Source organism: Microcebus murinus, chromosome 13 (genome assembly GCF_040939455.1).
Source record: "Microcebus murinus isolate Inina chromosome 13, M.murinus_Inina_mat1.0, whole genome shotgun sequence".
Taxonomy (NCBI): Eukaryota; Metazoa; Chordata; class Mammalia; order Primates; family Cheirogaleidae; genus Microcebus; species Microcebus murinus.
Genome location: NC_134116.1, coordinates 58,834,330 through 58,852,290, shown reverse-complemented (window position 1 = coordinate 58,852,290; position 17,961 = coordinate 58,834,330). Strand labels below are relative to the sequence as shown.

At 40.8% G+C, this 17,961-nt stretch overlaps 1 protein-coding gene across 8 annotated transcripts in view; it reads left to right on the top strand.

The window, feature by feature from the left end:
- Positions 1-17,961, top strand: part of ENOX1 (ecto-NOX disulfide-thiol exchanger 1) — a 511,925-nt gene that overhangs the window by 392,070 nt on the left and 101,894 nt on the right. For all 8 annotated transcript variants that reach the window (XM_076009424.1, XM_076009420.1, XM_076009423.1 and 5 more), the window contains one exon: positions 14,792-14,898. In XM_076009424.1, coding sequence (XP_075865539.1) covers positions 14,792-14,898 — 107 coding nt within the window. The remainder of the gene's footprint in view (positions 1-14,791; positions 14,899-17,961) is intronic.

Here is a 17,961-nt window from a genome sequence, read left to right as displayed (position 1 = left end):
ATAAATTCTCAAGCCAAAATCTTACGAGTACTCTTTATACCCACTATTTCCCACCATCAAAGCCCACATCTAGGCCATGAGGAAGTCCCATTGTTTCTACTTTCAAAACTACATCCCTTTTCGGCCTCTTTTTCTTTATTTTAACTGTCACCACTCAAGTCCAGGCTGTCTGAACTACTGTGATTACCTAATATGTCAGTTATGGGGTCTACCTATGAGTAATACCTCTGAGTAATAAAAAACTCCTTCAAACTATATCTTTAATTAAACAAGTGGAATCTTTTCTTTTCGCACATGGTAAAATCCAGATATAAGTGTTGGTGACAGTGGTCCAGTGGGGCAAGGCTGTCTGGGCTGAGGTTTCTCTGATGCTATTAGCTTTTCCTGGATACTTGCCCAAGATGGCTGCTGCTGCTCCTGACATCACATCTTCTTTTTTCAGGCTGAAATCACACTTACAAAAATAAATAAATAAAACAGAAGAAGAGGAAAAAAGAAACAGAAAGCAGTTGCATTATTATACCAAGAAATCAAAACTTGCCCAAAGATCCCCAACAGACTTCTACATATGTCTCATTACATAGAATTATTACACATGTCCATTCCTAACTATGAGGAAAGTAGGAAATATAATCTTTGATTGGGCCCATTGCTCTCCAGAATAAGATTGGGGCTCTCGTAATAAGGGGAGAATGGCTTTTCAGAAGCACTTTGCAGTTTCTGCCATACGTAGTGCCTCCCTTTCTACTTTTACTCCAATTCAATTTATTTTTTACACACTATCTGCTGTACATCATAATCATGTCTCCCCAACCTAAATCCCTCGAGTAGCTTCCCATTGCATTTAAAATAATACTCACTGCTCCAGCCTGCAGAGCCCCCGTGCCTGCCTCTTCAGTGCCAGTTTTCCCCGGACTGTGCATCATCCCCATTGGCCTCCCTCTTCCCAAGCCCATCAATGCTACCTCTCACCTCTGAACCTTCACACTCTCTGTTCCCTCTGCCTGGTGTGCTCTTCCCCCTGCTCTTTGCATGCATGGCTCCTTCTCATTCTTTAGGTCTTGGCTGAAATGCCATCCCTCCAGAGAGGTTTTTGTGGTCCATCCTCATCTAGTAGATTCACTGTCACCGTATCTTATTAAGATCCTTTGTAACACTTATCCAAATGTGTAGTGAGTTCATGATATATCTACTTTTAATGATTATAGGAGGCATCACAAAGAAATGGATATGTCTTTTTAGTCATCCATATACATCAAGTGCCCAGAACATAGAAATATGCAGCAAGTATTTGGTGGACAAGTGAGTGAATAAATGAGTAATAGGAAGGCAGGCAGGAAGCCTAAAACAGAGAATTCAGAAATTTCTGGTGACCTCATCGAATAGTTTGGCATTGTGTTAGCACCACTGGCAGGTAATGGGGTTTCAACTTGCATGTGTAATGAAGCAAATCCAAGAAAGAGCTCAGTAGCTATACTTTTATTGGAAATTGCACTTTCCCAAACCCTTGGTGGCAGGCTAGGGGATGTTAGGAGGGCACAGGTGAAACAGTGAATGGAAGAATTCATGTTGGAGTATCACCGATTGTAACTATCTGACAACCTTTATTTACATTTACCATCTACCTGTTGCTATTTGAGAGTCCCCTTTTAGCCCCATCATTTGATTCTGGGAAGTATTTCAGCAGTTGGCAGATATCAACAGAGATTGTGAAAATCCCACCATGCTGGGGTATACATCCCAGCCATGGAATGCCCCAGGGGCCTTCTTGTGACTCTTTGATAGCCAAGGTCTTTCAAGATGACTTGAAGATGGGAGATACCTTAAATGTGAGCCTGGGTTGGAATTAAGCCGGGAGGTAGAACAGGAAGATGGTGTATCTCATTGAGCAACCTCAGAATTTTCCAGTCTTATGTGCATTTATATAGATGACTACTCCCCAGATACAGAGGGGAAGAAAATCCTACCATTCCTTGTGAAAACATTAGCAGTAATCTGACCAACCTGGTAGGTATGTGCATATTTCATCATCCTGTCCTGAGTTTCCCTCTCTCTGGTGGAGTTACATTCCTGTGTCACATTTTCTGCACTCTGCAGCTCCATTCAGCGTGATGAGGTGAGTTTAGCATCAGTATTGTGGGGCTGCTTCTAAAACAATAACTGCCTAAGTCCACAGTGATTGACACATCTGCTGCACATTCCAAGAGCAGAACCAGTGCATTTGTCTGCATTAATATTCCTGCAAATGCTGCCAGAATCACATTTTGGCTTCCTCCCTTAGAATGAGATTAGGATTGTTAAACGTGAATATTCAGGAATGGTGTCTCAGCTGTCCTTCCCTGGGGTGGCTGGAAATATCCTGATTATTCCAAGGCTCCCTCCCTCATAAAGGATCCACATGGTGTCAGTGCCATTCTTCGTGGCACTACATGGCAGCCCGTCCATTAAACAGCCAGGTGTGTTGGGAAATTGTTGTGAGGCAGTGTGGAAACAGGAATGTTGGCACATTAGCTAGTTATAGCAAGTAGAGCAGGCCCGGTGTCCCGAAGGGAGGGATCACTCAGCAACTTCCAGGGAAGATCAGGTACATTGCAAAGCTCAAAGAATGGCAAAGGCCTGTGGGTCCCTTTATAGATTTTGCTGGAAATAGCCAGTTGGTTGAACAGGACAAGGGAAACCTCAGGCATGTATCCATGAGCTGGACTAGATGCACGTATCTCCTTGCTTGCTTATGATATTTGTCCTCACTTTCATTTGGAAAGCATCCATTTACTTAAATGGTTGGCCTAGATTGCTTTCTAGCCATCAAGGAGAAAGTTGAGATACCATTCCTGAATTTCAGTGCTTAACAAAAATTTCTTCAAAAAAAAAAAAATCAAATAAAGAGCCATTAATAATAGCATAAAGAAAAAGGTGTGATTTATTTCCAAGTCTCTGTCAAAGTCCAGCAGTCAAGGCTACATGTGGCCTTCCAGATCCCCAAGTATGGCCCCTCGACTGAATCCAAATTTTACAGAACAAATTCAGTGTTTGAAGCAGCCTCACAATACTGATTCAGTCAAAAGGCCATGCTCAAGGATCCAGAAGGCCACATGTGGCCCCAAGGCCACAGGTTCCTCACCCTTAAGTAAGTTCTAACTTTTTTCATATCTCTGTTTTTCACCCAGGACAGCTATAAAATAGAATCGATAGGCATTTTTTTCATGGAAGCCTTAGCTTAACGTATCAAGAGGCAGCAACTAATCCCAACCAGGAGTTTGGAGAGTACAGCATCCATTCACTTCTGTTTGGGGTAATTTTTCACTGCTAATCGTGGATGTCCAGTTATCAAAAATGTTAGATGAGGATATCATCTGTCTTGATGTGGCACCTGGGGTTTTCTTCTCCTTTCCGGGCCAGCTGAATAGATCTCATTTTCTAGATATAGAAAAAAGAGAAAAAAAAAATCTGTACAGGTAAATCATCTCATTCTCGTGTTAGCTTGTCCTTATATCATCCTTTTCTCACTTTTGTGTCATTTCTTGTCCTGTCCATTTGGCAGAAACTTCCCCAGGGTTTCCAACTCAGAGACTTTTGAGTTTGGATCTTCTTTGCTTTTTAAAAATTCATACTTCATAGGAACTCCCCAAAGGCCTGTCCACTTTCAGTTTTTCAGTTATGAGCAAAGCTTGTCATTTCAAAGCTCAGACAGGAGCTGTTTATAAAGTTCAGGAAGCATGTACCACCGTATTCAGTGATTAATATGCATGCCAAGATGATCAATTGTGCATGCCTTGTTACAACACGCACACATCTAATGCAAATTTAAACACTTCATGATATTCCCACTTTGGTGCTTTCCCAATGCACTTCCTGGTAAGAGAGAAGAGAGAGAGGAGCAAAGTGGAGGAAAGGCAACTGGGAAAGCAGACGGCAGTGAAGGGTTGATTAATATTAATTTAAGAATACGTGCCATAAATATAATGAGTATGAATAAAAAGTGGAAATTGTAGAATGCCAGAGCTAGGAGGAACCTTAGAGACCCATTAGGCCAAACCCTCTCATTTTGCAGAGGAGGAAACTGAGGCTGAGGGAGCAGATATGAGAGGCCTTGATCATGTAGCATTTTGGGGGAAGATTAGAACCAAGACTGTTGGCTCCTTGTACAGTTTGATTTTTAACACTGTGAGTGGGTTTTTAATCATGAAAAATAATCAGTAAAAAATATTATAACTATAAATGTATAGTTTACATGTAGAGTTGAAGAGGTGTCCTGATGTCACACTGAATATAAATGCTGCTGTCTGGGTAGAAAATGAAGTTGTTGCTTCTGGCACTACCCTCTTCCCTACCTCCACATGCTCACACTGCTTCCCTTGCCAAAAAACATTTCCCCTCCTCCCAGTGCCAGAATTTAAGCCGCTTCTGTTTCACTCCCTCCAGGAAATCTTTTCCATCCATTATAACCATAACCATCTCCCTTTTTCCTACCTTCTGCAGCACTTATTAAAACTATCTACTTGAGCACTTAATTAATTTATGATTATTTTATATGCATCAGGTTTGTGTGTTTGCCTGCTTTTTCCTCTAGCAAGATTTTATCCTAAATAGAGATGTGGGCCACTTACTCACCTCCCTGCACCCATCCTGGGCCTGGCATAATTCTTGTAAGCACAGCAAAGATCTCAGTACAGGTACTGGTTGTTGATCAATCACAGATGGAAATGAAGATGACCTTAGAAATTGGGCTGGAACCTAGTAACTGCAGAACAGATTCTAAATGTCACTTTTTTTGAGTAAACCCTGATCTCAGTGACTTAGTTATAATATGCCGTTCTCTTTCAACGAGAACACAAGAATAGACTTGAGTTGGGAATTTTACAGTAGTAGTATTATAGTACTAGCCTCATTATTAATATTATTTCAACCTGGAGATTGGAAATGTGAGAACTATTGTGCAATTTTGCTTTATAGATTTGTGATGGGAAATTACATCAACCCCATCTTAGGTCTTAAAAATAGCAAATGGTGGGGAGACTTTTGACTAGGCATGAAGAGATCCTGGTTCTAATCCAATCTGACCACTAATTAGCCTTGCAGCTTTAGGAAGCTCTTTTAAACAACTGGAGTCTCCTTTTTCTCATGTTGATAATAAAAGGGTTTGATCAGATAATCCCCTAAGGTCCCTTCCCACCCTAAAAATTCTGCAGTCCTTATCATATCAACAATTTAGACTCTTTAACATCTCTAGATATCTAAACACAACAAGTATCTGCCATGACCCAACCATGATGTCAGAAGCTCCTAAGGTGATCATAGAACAGATAAAAAGACATTTCTCCATGCAAATGTCCGGTCTGTGCCTTGCTGTGAAGGCTACTCCTGCTGGGCTGCTTTGCGGATTTAAGCCGCACTTCAACCCTGACCGTGTGTGTAGCACCCTGCAGGTACTGAAGACTGTTCAGAATTATTGTCGGCGACGGCTGCACAGAGCACTGACAGTTCTCCGCTGTCACACCCTCATCCATCTTCTTGGCTAAAATCGTAAATGCCTCAGGTGTTTGAATGAATGATTAAATTCATTCCACAAACATTTATCAACTGCCAGGTCGTGTGCTAAGTGCTGGAGTGAAATGTGGGGGTTTCTGATCCCTGTGTACTGTGATCCCCCTTTTAGGTAGATTGGTGTCCTCGTCCACATTTCTTCTGCCTAAAAAGCTCTTTCTGAAATCATTTACTTCTTGCGAATATCTCAGCTAAACGTTTTTTATTTCCACCAAGGGAAATTTGGCTCCTATGTCCCCTGCTGTCGAAAAAGAATTTTATGAAGTGTTAGAATGTTTTCCCATGTCTGTAGCAGTCATTGCTATAGTTCATCCATGGGAAAAAAAAAATCCCCCATAACAGCTTTAACAACTTGACAGGTTTTCTATTTCTCCTCAAAATCATACTGATGGCTATTTTTGCCAATGTACTAAATGTTGGAAACCATTATTTCCATTAAAAAAAAATACCTCTTTGGTCTCAGGGAATAAATGTCCAGAGAAAATATTTTTTGTAAAACTTTCCAAATCAAAGATGAGCATGGAATGTTCTATTTCATAGGATACCAAAAGTGCTAGTAAAAGACTCTAAAAGGCTGCCAGAACTGAAACGAGCCTGTTTGGTATTCATCCTTTCACTCTCACTGAAAATACATACACTGACTCAAATAGTGATGTTAACATTTTAAAAAAATTATTTTTAATGATACCAAAATATGAGAGAGAAATTAAGTCTTATACTCTGGAACAATAAAGAATTGTAGAAGGCCAGATTTCAAGATTTAGCATAGCACATGCTGAGTGAAACACAGCAACTCAGCAAAGATATAACTTTTGGGAGCTAAAGATGAAAACCCTGCTACTTTGACATGAGCCCAGTTCTAGGACTGGAAAAGAAGCCCCTGCCCAGTGTCGGGGAAGGGTGTGTGTGTTGATGGTGGGGGCGGGTGGCAGGGGGCTGTGGGAAACAGTCTCTGAGCTACACTGGAAACAATCCACACACAAAAACATTTCCAACAAAAATTTTTTTAAAGCCAGCACACTTTCAAATTAAGGAAAAATAAGGCATCAGTGAAGTTACTTTAAGGCAGAGATGATGAGTTCTTGCCTCTTCATGCAACTGAAAAAGAAGTACAAAACTTAGTGTTTGTGCTCCAACAAAAGAAAACTGTACGCAGGGAGAATCGTGAAAGAGTAGCCACAAAGTGAGAGGATTTCTGCTTAAGGAGACTAAATGCTTAGGTATGTAGATACCTTCTATAGCAAGGTAGTTGTATGACCCACAAAGCCAAAAACAGTTATTCTCTGTTCCTTGGCTGCAAACCTTTGCCCAGTCCTGTTCTAGAGGGTCCCAGAGCCAGAAAGATTCAGGATCGTCCAGTACAGCTCCCCCTTGCCTTGGGCTTCAAACAGAGGCTCTCTTTGGCTAGTAGTGGTGGAGCTAAGACTTGACAAACACAGGCATCTCAGTCCCCTCCCCCCCCACACACACACACACGTAGCTCCCAAACCAGTGTTGGAGTCCTAAAAGCATTCCTTCAGCCCCATTCCTTAAGTTTCCACTGCTGGGGCTTATTATTCAACAATTTTTTTTTTCAAAAAAAAAAAACAACAGAGTGAATTTTAGACTAAATGAGAAGGCTGAGGGCCTGAGAGATAGACACAAAAGAAATAGGGGCCCTTTCCCTGGACACTTTGATTCTTCTGCCCTGTGCCTCGGATTCCTCAATAAACTTTGGGAGAGAGGTAAGTGCAGCTTCCTGCCCCACCACAACCTCAAATGTTTGGCTTGTTTGTGTTGGAAAATTCTGCTCACCTGCAAGGTTCATCCCAAGGGTCCCTTAAGCCTTCCTGGCCTCACCTGGCACTCTAGGAGCTTCCTTATAGCAGTTCTGGTACTGTGGTTCCACCATGTATTTAATGTTCTCCCCCAGGGGTTCTGAGCAGCTCAGGGACCAGCCACAGCTCTGGCTCCTTTTAGCCCCTGTGTCTAGTACAATGTCAAGTACATCATGCACCCTAGTGCTCATAAGACTTTGGCTTATAGAATAATGGCTATAAACACATGATTTGAAGTTGAGCAGCTGGTAATTCATTCCCAACCTCGTAAATATGTGACCTTGAACAAGTAATTATGTCTCTCCTTGAATCTCAATTTCTTCTTCAGTGAAATGGACATAATAATAGCACCTACCTCAGCATGCTGTTGGGAAATTTAAACAGGCTTTAAATCAGAGGTTCTCAAACTTTGGCATGCCTTGTAATCACCTGGAATGCTTGTTAAAGTGCAATCTGTTGGACCCTGGCCCTCCAGTTTCTGACTTAGTAGGTCTGGGCTCTGAGTGAGTGTTTGCATTTCTAATGTGTTCCCAGGTGAGGCTGATGCTGCTGGTCCAGGAAACACACTTTGGACACTACTGTTTTAAATTATGAAGCACAGTCCTTGGCCCAGTAAGGGCTAAGTAATTAGAAATAGCCTGTTACCATTATGTGATTTTCATAGCACCAATAAGGGAGGTGGGGGAGACCCAGAGGAAATCAGGGTCACCATTTGGAGAGTCACAAAGAAGAAAAGATCCCCCAGAAGCCAGGTCTCCCTTCTTCCTGCTGTATGAGCACTCTTAACCGTGAGCCAACTTGTGATTAAAGGGCGGGTTGCATGAATCTGGAATTATTTCTATTATTTATAATGGAAACGACAAAGTCGCTGTCGTTGGTGCAAAGAATTGGTCACCGTGTAATTCATGCTTTCTTACATCTGTCAGGAATGGCAAAAATTAAATTTGATTACCCACTGTTGGCAAGGAGGGAGAGAAACAATCTGGAAAATATTTAGTGGACATAAATTAGAGTATAATTTGGCAATAGCTCTCAGAATTAAAAATTCAGATACTCTTTTATCATCCTTTCTACTGCTAAGAGCTTTTTAATAAAGATATGTATGTAAGGATGTCAGAAGATATGTCTGAGGATATTCATATCAACCTTATTAATAGTATACACATGAACAGATTTCCAAAATATTAAGTGAAAAAAGCAAGGTACAGGCCGGGCGCTGTGGCTCACGCCTGTAATCCTAGCTCTTGGGAGGCCGAGGCGGGCGGATTGCTCGAGGTCAGGAGTTCAAAACCAGCCTGAGCAAGAGCGAGACCCCGTCTCTACTATAAATAGAAAGAAATTAATTGGCCAACTGATATATATATAAAAAAAATTAGCCGGGCATGGTGGCTCATGCCTGTAGTCCCAGCTACCCGGGAGGCTGAGGCAGAAGGATCACTCGAGCCCAGGAGTTTGAGGTTGCTGTGAGCTAGGCTGACGCCACGGCACTCACTCTAGCCTGGGCAACAAAAGCGAGACTCTGTCTCAAAAAAAAAAAAAAAAAAAAAAAAAAAAAGCAAGGTACAGAGCAGTGTATATAATGTTAGCGCCTTTGTTTAAGTAAAAGAGGTTACACATAGAAAAATAGATGCAATGTATACTATATGCATAACTTTTTCTGAATGGATATGCTAGAATCTGTTAATAGTGGTTACTTTTAAGGTGAAAAATTGGTGTGGGGGGGTGTCAGGATGGGAAAGTAGACTTTTATTTTTTATTTTTTTATTATGTCCCTATATTAACTTTTATTTAGTTAATAAGGGTAATCGAGGCAGGGGATTTATTGAATTGAAAAAAACTTAATAAATGCTATATGTTGTGAGGAATCATTATAACTATAATTTTATAGATTTTTGCTTTGTTACTTTACAAAATGTTTGAACATATATATATTAATAAAGGGATATACAGTTCCATAAAATGTCCTGAGATTTATACAAATCTTAAAAAGTCACTATATGCCTAATACCTTTCCACTTATTTGAGCAATTTCATCATTTCCTGCTTGCTTGAAATTTGCTAACAACATCCTATTTCTTGTTTTATACTTCGATCAGCATGTTTCTCTTTCTTCTGTCTATATCCCACTCCCTAAAAGAACCAGGTGTCTGTCCCAATCTAGCCAGGAAGTGTAGAAACCTGATGTCTGCTGTTGGTGTTGGGGCCTGGGTTTGACGGGCTGTGATGGATTCACAGCACCACTCGATGCTTTCTCTACACATCTCAAGACAAAACCCCAGAAGGCCCTTTTCCCTCCTCAGCTTGAAATTCCAGTCCATGCATCCTTAAAGTATGTGTTTGACCACGTTCATTCTCTGTTTCCTGGGCTTCCCGCCAGGCTGACTGTTGGCTCCTCTATGCTCAGGCCCCAGGAACCGAGTGAATGTGCAGGAGTCTGTCTGGGAATCTCCGTTATAACCCTTCATTCTGGGGCCAAGGCTTATCAATTCCAGACCTGCGTCCAAAGTCTTACATGTACTGTCTTTTGTCCCTCCTCCCCTAGCTTTTAGTATTTAAAAACAACAATAACAAGCTAGGGTGAGAGAGGTCAACTAGTTCATTTGTTATATGCCTTTGAAAATCTCTTATGAGCTATTCATAGAGGATTTAGAAAAATGTTATCCCCTAAAGGAAAAAAAACTTCCTCTGAACCCTACAGAGTTAAGGCTCTATCATGAGCCCAGATAGCATTAAAAACAAAAATTAAGCTTGGAAGATTTGTTTGAGGTGCCTTATTTAGGCAGGCCTACCGACTGTAAGGACTTAATCAGTTTCTCCAGATATTTGGGGCACTAAATGGATTAAGGCTCTTTCACAGCTACTTAGCTGGAACAAGGAGTACAGGAGGTGCTGGGACTGTGAAAAAGAATGCAGTCAGCAGGACATGAAGGAGAAAGGGCTGTGTCTGTGTTCTGTGGAGGGCTCTGGCCTTTCTCTCTTATTACTCACAATGCTTTTCTGCCCAAAGCTCAACATTCAGGAGCCTGTGCAGCCCAGAAATCTGAGCTTTTGCACCTGGTGTCCTGCTCTTTCCCAGGGAGCTTGTTTAAATGTGGTCTGTTTCTGGATAAATGGATGACCTCTTCCAAGCTTTCCTTTCCTGAGAAGACTAAAGACAAATGATTCTCAAGATATTTACAAAGTTCCCTATCAGTAAGAAGTGTGCTCTGAACTTGGCAGATGTCCAACCATCTTGGGGCGGGGGAAAGTACAAAAAAAAAAAAAAAAACAGTTGTTAAATTACTTAGTCTATGATTTTTGTTTTTAAATTTTAAAGAATATATATATGTGTATGTGTGCAGGTATATGTTATATGGGTGTATGTATTTCCACACATACAAACGTATAAGCCAATGAGCAATCACTAGTAAGGGTTTGCTGCTATACGGAGTGATTAGCAACTTCATCAAGGTCCTATTTATCCTTCCCTCATGTTCATGTATAGCTGCTGGGTATACAAGGGACTCAAGTATGACATCTGAGACTGACATTCAAGCATACTTTTGAAGAATCAATCACATCTAATTTTCTTATGATTCTCAAAATAACCTAATTTAGTCAAAACAATGAAAGCATTTCAGGGGAAAGATTTGCAAGGTGTGAAGGGTACATTTAAATTTTCTGATGAAGAACTCCTTTGGTGGATAATACTTCTAAAACCTTTGGGTATACCTTTTGAATCAATAAATAACAATCATAGAACAGAATTTGTTTTTTATCTGATAACAGGATGGCATGGGGCCTTCCAGCCACCACTCCGTAGACCACCAGGGGAGTGACAGCACTGGGTGGGGGTGACCTACCTTTGTTCTGCCTGCAGTGCAGCTTCTGTACCCTACTGTTTTCAAACAAATGCTCATGCCATCTTATGTGCTGTTTCTCTTTCTCCAAGAAGTAGAGCTTTGAAGACCCCATTGAGTTAGTAACTACTTGTAGTTTTATTGTACATGGAACAAGTAGTATGAATTATACTGGAGAAGTAGTAAGTGGTCATCTAATTCATGGACTTCCTCTTTGGTGTTCCCACTGTAGGCGGTGAATAATGTATGGTCTTTACCTAAGACAGTGATACAAGTAGTCATCCTGACTTATGATTTTAAAAATATACTGTCTTTGAATCACATTCATTAGGGCATACTCTTGGAGGTGGTTTTCCCTAATGATGATGAATTCATACTGATCCAAGGTATGATCCAAGGTAGGATCCAAGGACTCCCTCTGGAGTCCTTTTGTGTGCCCAAGAACTTTCATTCATAAGACAAACGGCTGGTTCAGACCAGTCTGTGCAGCAGTGAGAGAAGTAAACTGGAACGTCTGAGTGCTGTGAGAGAGTTTTCAAACTCACACTGAGGGACCCAGTTATTGTTTTTTGTTTGTTTTTCTTGGGTGTGTGATTTGTCAATATGTTAGGAAAAAAGTGTAAAACTTTATAAGAAAAGTATAAAATTAAATCATATTTAGTTTTGCTTTTAACTAATTACCCTGTTGAAAAGAATACAACTATAAAAAATTTAAGGGCAGGTGCGGTGGCTCACGCCTGTAATCCTAGCTCTCTGGGAGGCCAAGGCTGGAGGATCTCTCGAGGACAGGAGTTCAAGACCAGCCTGAGCGAGACCCCATCTCTACTAAAAGTAGAAAGAAATTAATTAACCAACTAAATATATATATACAAAAAATTAGCCAGGCATGGTGGCATATGCCTGTAGTCCCAGCTACTCGGGAGGCTGAGGCAGGAGGATTGCTTGAGCCCAGGAGTTTGAGGTTGCTGTGAGCTAGGCTGACGCCACGGCACTCACTCTAGCCTGGGCAACAATGAGACTCTGTCTCAAAATAAATAAATAAATAAATAAATTTAAAATGACCCAGAAAATTTCAAACATATTTCTTTGGATTCTGACTTCTTTTTGAACCCTTAATCCGTATTTCAGCTCCAGCTGGATGGCCTTCGGGCATCTCAAACTCAGCATGTCCAAAAGAAAATTCCTTGTCTTTTTTCTCAGACCCCTACCTGTGCTCATTCTCTTAGTCTCTAATGTACTTCCCATCTGGAGTCATCCTGGTCTCCCTCCTGTCCCCCTCCAAGTGAGCCGCCTCATCCTATCAACTTTCTTTGTCAAATGACTGCTTGCTCCACACTCCCTTACAGAACCTCTGTCTATCTCTGAAGCAAACCTGCTTGAATGTGCCTCCCCTGGCCTACAATGTGGAGCTCACAATCTGCGTTAGCATACATGGTCCTTCTTGATTCATTCCCACCCAGCATTAGCCCCATCCCTACCACCTACTTTCACACAAAGTCCTCTCATATCTCCATGCCAGCCTTTGAACGGGCAACCCCTGCCTTTTCTGCCAAACAAATGTTGATACACTATGGAGACCTGGCAGAAATGTTGCCTCATTTGTGGGTTGTTTCCTGATTCCACCCTCCTACTTAGTTACTGTCTTCTCTGTGTCCCCAAAGCTGTAATCCATAACTCTTTTGCACAGGATATATTTATCTGCTTGCCTTTCTTTCTCTTTAGAGACTTGTGATCTCATCAAGGACAGGACTGTGTCTTAATCATATATTTCTAGCAGTCGAGTGCCTGCTACCTGGTAGGACCCCAGATGTTTGTTGAATGAATGAATGAATGAATTGAACTTACACCCCAGGATATGGTAATAACATGTTCTAAGTGACTGAGGCATCTTCACTTATCCTCAATAGCACATGGCTTGAGTAAATATTAAGGGATCTGTTTTTTCCTTTAAACCTGTGCAATATTAGGCCATTGGGTCTCTCTTCTGTTTTCCCTTCTGTATTCCTCCATGTCCATTCCCCCGTTTATGAGCATATGTAATTTTCTCTTCAGCAGACCTTTTTTATAAGAGCCTACCCTTTTTCATGGCAGAATTTTGAAGGATTACCACACAAATACTTAGTCTCAACCTTTATTGTCCCTTTTCATTAGGCTTGGTGTCAGGACAAGGTTTGCTAGATAAGGAGACTTGGACTTGGGTTCTCCTGAGGTGGAAAACAGTAAATATGAAACCCCCCTGTGAAAATTACCCATAGATTGAGAAGTCATTGCTTATTAGCACAGAAGATATTCGCAATATTGTAAGTGAATGGAATTCTGTTTATTTCCTGTGCTGATTTGTAAAATTGTGACACCATGTGTTGTTGTATGAGGATTATTCTGTTACTTTTTGATATTCTTTGGATACCAGAGGATTTGGATAAACTCTGATGTCCTTTTTTTTATAATAGAGCCTTGGGTATCACTTTTAAAAGATTTATTTTGATAGGGTATTAGCATTCATGAGAGCCTAATTTAACTGTGTCTTCCTAACTAAATATTTAGAAGTTCAGATTTAATCATATGATGAATTCAAGGCTTTAATTTTCTTAATGCCATGCTCACTAGATCAATAACTGTTTAAACAAAATTGAGTCTACAGTTGTTTGGCCCCAGCCCTAACACCCACTACTAAGAGCCCGTGCCTTTTGCCACAAAGTTTTTGTTCACAACCCATCAATTTTGACCGTTCCAATAGTGCCCCATGCCTGGAAGCAACAGAAGTGCTAAACAAAGTCAAAGTGATAGAATTAGAACTTCAACTGGTCTGGGAGCCAGGGGGAGGGGAGCCTTGTGGAAGTGACAGTGGTCTGTGATGAGGAGCTATGGAGGGCGCCACGTGGTGCTGAAGTAAGGCCTGCATGCCAGCGCTGCCGGTTGGGTGAGCCTTGGTTGGTTGAAGTGGAGGCGGTGGCTCCCAGTCCCTGCCCGGGGCTGGAGGGCTGGCTGAAGTCGGTGCAACAGGGGGAGAAGAAGGAGCTAAGGAGGAAAAATGGCCCCCGAGATGGAGGGCAGATATGGCACAACTATCCATTGCCCCAACTTGGAACTTGGACACGGTAATGTCTTCTGAGGGCTGCAATTGAGTCCTTGAGACAGAGACCAAAAGAGAAAAAGATATATGTTTGGCTCTTCCTCATTCAGCCACTCTACCTTGGCTTCACTTCTAAGCCCCCAACCCAGGCATTACTTATCTATAAATCTATCTCTGTATGCCAGCGCCTGTGTCTATATATCTATAGATCTAGGTATATAGATACACCAAATCCCACATTTAAGCAAGAGCTAAAGAATGCTTGGAAGTAGATGCTCATGACCGTTTCCCAGTCATGCTTAGAATTTGTTTTAACCTAAAGTTATGGAGACAGACTTGAAGGGAGACATCCCCAACCTTGCTAAAATGTAAGTACAAAAAGGCACAAATTGGATGGATATTGATGATGTTGTTTCTATTGTAACATCATCCATAGACTCCTAGTGTCTTTGCTTTGCTTCCCTATAGTGATCACAACATAAATTACTTGTCTTGTTTGACTTCCTTGTTCACCAAAGTTGAGCAGATTGTGGCCGTTTTCAACGCTTCTACCAGACAAAAAGCTTGGGACCATTTCTCGAAAGCCCAGCGCAAGAACATAGACATTTGGCGAAAGCATTCTGAGGTTGGTGATTTTATTATTACTTTTTAACCACCATCACACAGCTGGATTGGCAGAGAACAGTGTGGCTGCAGCCATTGTGGTTTTTGTTGCAGTGGGCAGTCCTCCTGCCATTGTCCTTTCTCATTGTCAGCTCCAAATTCAGCTCAGACTTGTTCCTCGTCCAGAAAAGCAGCTGACTTAACACTTACAGAATAGAGTGTTTTTCTCCCCTGCAAAGGGAGAAAAGAATCCTTCCCATTCACAGTAAAGAGCTCAGAAATAAACCAAGACACTTTGCTGAATAAATTATTTTGAAGAAAAGTATAACTTAAAATAGAAAAACTAGCTTTTAAGTACATATTTTTTTTTCTCAGTGTTCTACGTGATGATGATGGTTGTCCTTTGGGCTAGAAATGGCAAGGGTGCCTTTCCATCCATGCTTCTCATCATAAGCAATGTCTCATCTCCCTGCGCTAGCCATTAGGTTCCATTGCACCTCTCCCCAGAGCAGACGTTGTGAGGGACGCCCAGGCTAGCTGAGTCCACCCTTCAGCATCAGTGCATGTGTGAAGTGTGAGTATCTACCCCCCAAAAAAGAGTCCAGGCTTGACCTTCCTTGCCACCTAGAAGGACCAAAGTGTGCCATTAGTCATTGGTCATCCAGCTGTTATTTTTAACTCCACAGTGTAGTGTACGCTTTGAACCTGTGATTTAAAAGTAAGTATACTGTCTTTGTTTGCTTCTTTTTTATTTTTTATGAGAGAATGTTTTTCATTTGGATGCCTCTCCATCACTAGCATGTTAATACTAAAGTTCTCTAAATGATATTCCCCTCTTTCAAAATCTCAAACTTATGGAAGGTAAGGTTTATTTATTTAATGACTTTGGCTCACACTTGTAAAATAAGTGTTTTATACAGAGTTGAGGAACCACAAAGTGCTGTGATATCAATCATTTGGGTAGCATTTTAAGTGCCCATTAACTAATACTAAATTACAGTTGAATACCAATAGCACTAGATGTAACATCCACATGAATACCAAATGAATTCTTTATTATCACTGTTATTATGGTGAATACTGAATGACTTCACAATAATGTGACACTTAAAATGCTAGTGCAATTTATTGTTAAGAAGGGCATTTTTTATTTTGTTCACTAGTGCCTAAGGGGGTTGGTGAATGATACAGTTCTGGTTTTCTGTTCAGGATTATGAGTAAAGGGAGGTCGGGTCTCTCTTTAATTTTTCAGGGACCAGAAAAACAAAGAGTGCTTACCCAATGTTCTCTTTGACACTGAATTGAGACCCTGGTCAAGTTAATTTTCAGGAGAAGAAAGGAGTCCTTCATTTACAATGCAATATATAAATTAAGGGTTATGAAAATACAAATAGTCTATGAACTGTTTATTTTTTCTTCAGATAAAAATGAAACATGATTAAAAATAATATTAAGAGAAAGGCAGGTGGCATGATGCTAAATAAACCCAGGCATCAGAAGGCTGTCATTAGAATGTGAGTGTCAGCAAATGTCAGATATTGATCTAAGTCACGCTTCCTGCCACGTCTGCCTCAACTTCCCACCTTCCCTCAGCCCTGCCTGCCCTGTGTGGGGCACTGCTCTAAGGAAGCCTGCTTGCTCTGCCTGGTGCAGGGAGGTAGAAAGGGATGCCTCCGAGGGATAGATGGAGTGCAGTTGTCAAAGGTGCTCCTGTGGAGGGTCTTTGTGCCTCCCTGCCACTTCCCCAACTCTTTTGATATATGTTAGGAAACAGAAGTCTAAATTACCTTTGATTTTCTCTCCTACGTGTCGCTTAATTGATTAAATACCGGTTGGTAATTTAACATTGTGGATGATTTCTCAGTTGCATATAAGCTTGATAATTGGCTTGATTTTTTCCCACATACCCATGTACAGCATCTGTTAATTATCTGCAACACCTCTACAGATTTATCAGAGTGCACTAGTGATTTACTGCTAAATCAGAGGCACCCTGTGGAAACACCCTCACCTTTTTTCTCCCCTCATTTTTTCTTCCATTTTACAACCTTTCCCACAAGAACATCTACCATATGATAGTCTGTCATTACTTGTAGGGACTAAACAACGGGCACTTTCAGTCTCATTTATTTCTTTCCCCTGATTTTTACTTGTTTCAAGTATTTTCAAGCCACCTCTTTGGGAATTGTCAGTAGAAAAATTAGCTGTCCACAGCCTAAAAATTTCCCCACTAATCATGCATGACACCTGCCTCCAATTGCCTGATGGTGTTATTTAAGACAGAATTGGCACCTCTTTCTTCTGGGTGGCATGTTCAAATAAGGAGACATCCTCTGTCTTACCGGTAGCCTCTGAGGGCTGCTCTGTGATTGTTTCCCCTGTCCCCACCCCATCCTCTGCCTTCCCTCTTCCCTGTCCTCTGCAGTGGGGATTCCCAGGGTGCAGAATTGACCATTCAAATATGGTTAGCAATAAATAATTTGTTTTCCATCACGATGCAGTTAAAATCTGTGAGCTAAGGAGAGACGAGAATTGAGAGAACCTATAAAGTGGAGTGGATATATACACACCCATCAAATGAGCCCTGGAACTATGTTTAAAGTCATGCCACTAATAAATTAGGTGTAATAATTTAGTTTTATTATTACTCATAGGCTTATTGATTATAAAATGAAATTATTTTAACTATTTGATTTTTATTTAGAGACTTTAAAGAAGGAAAAAAGAATAATGGAGCCTTTTCCCTGTTTTAAGTCTTTTTGAAGACAGTACATGTGAGAGAACAGAATAAGGATTCACAAATATGTAACATACAGCTTGTTACAAAATAATAATGATTTAATGTAAATGATTATAATGTGATTTTAGAAACAGTAAATAGTAAAAAATTTATTGTGAAAATCTTTACTTTTTAAAATGAGTTTTCACATACACAGTTGCATTTAAACCTCCTTGTATTATTATTATCCCCCCTTTATGGGTGACTAGGCAAAGGCTCAAAGAACTTGATTGTAGTTGCTCCCTTCGTAAATGGAGAAAGTAAGATACGATTCTAAGATCTGTGGCTCTAAAAGTGATGCTAAAG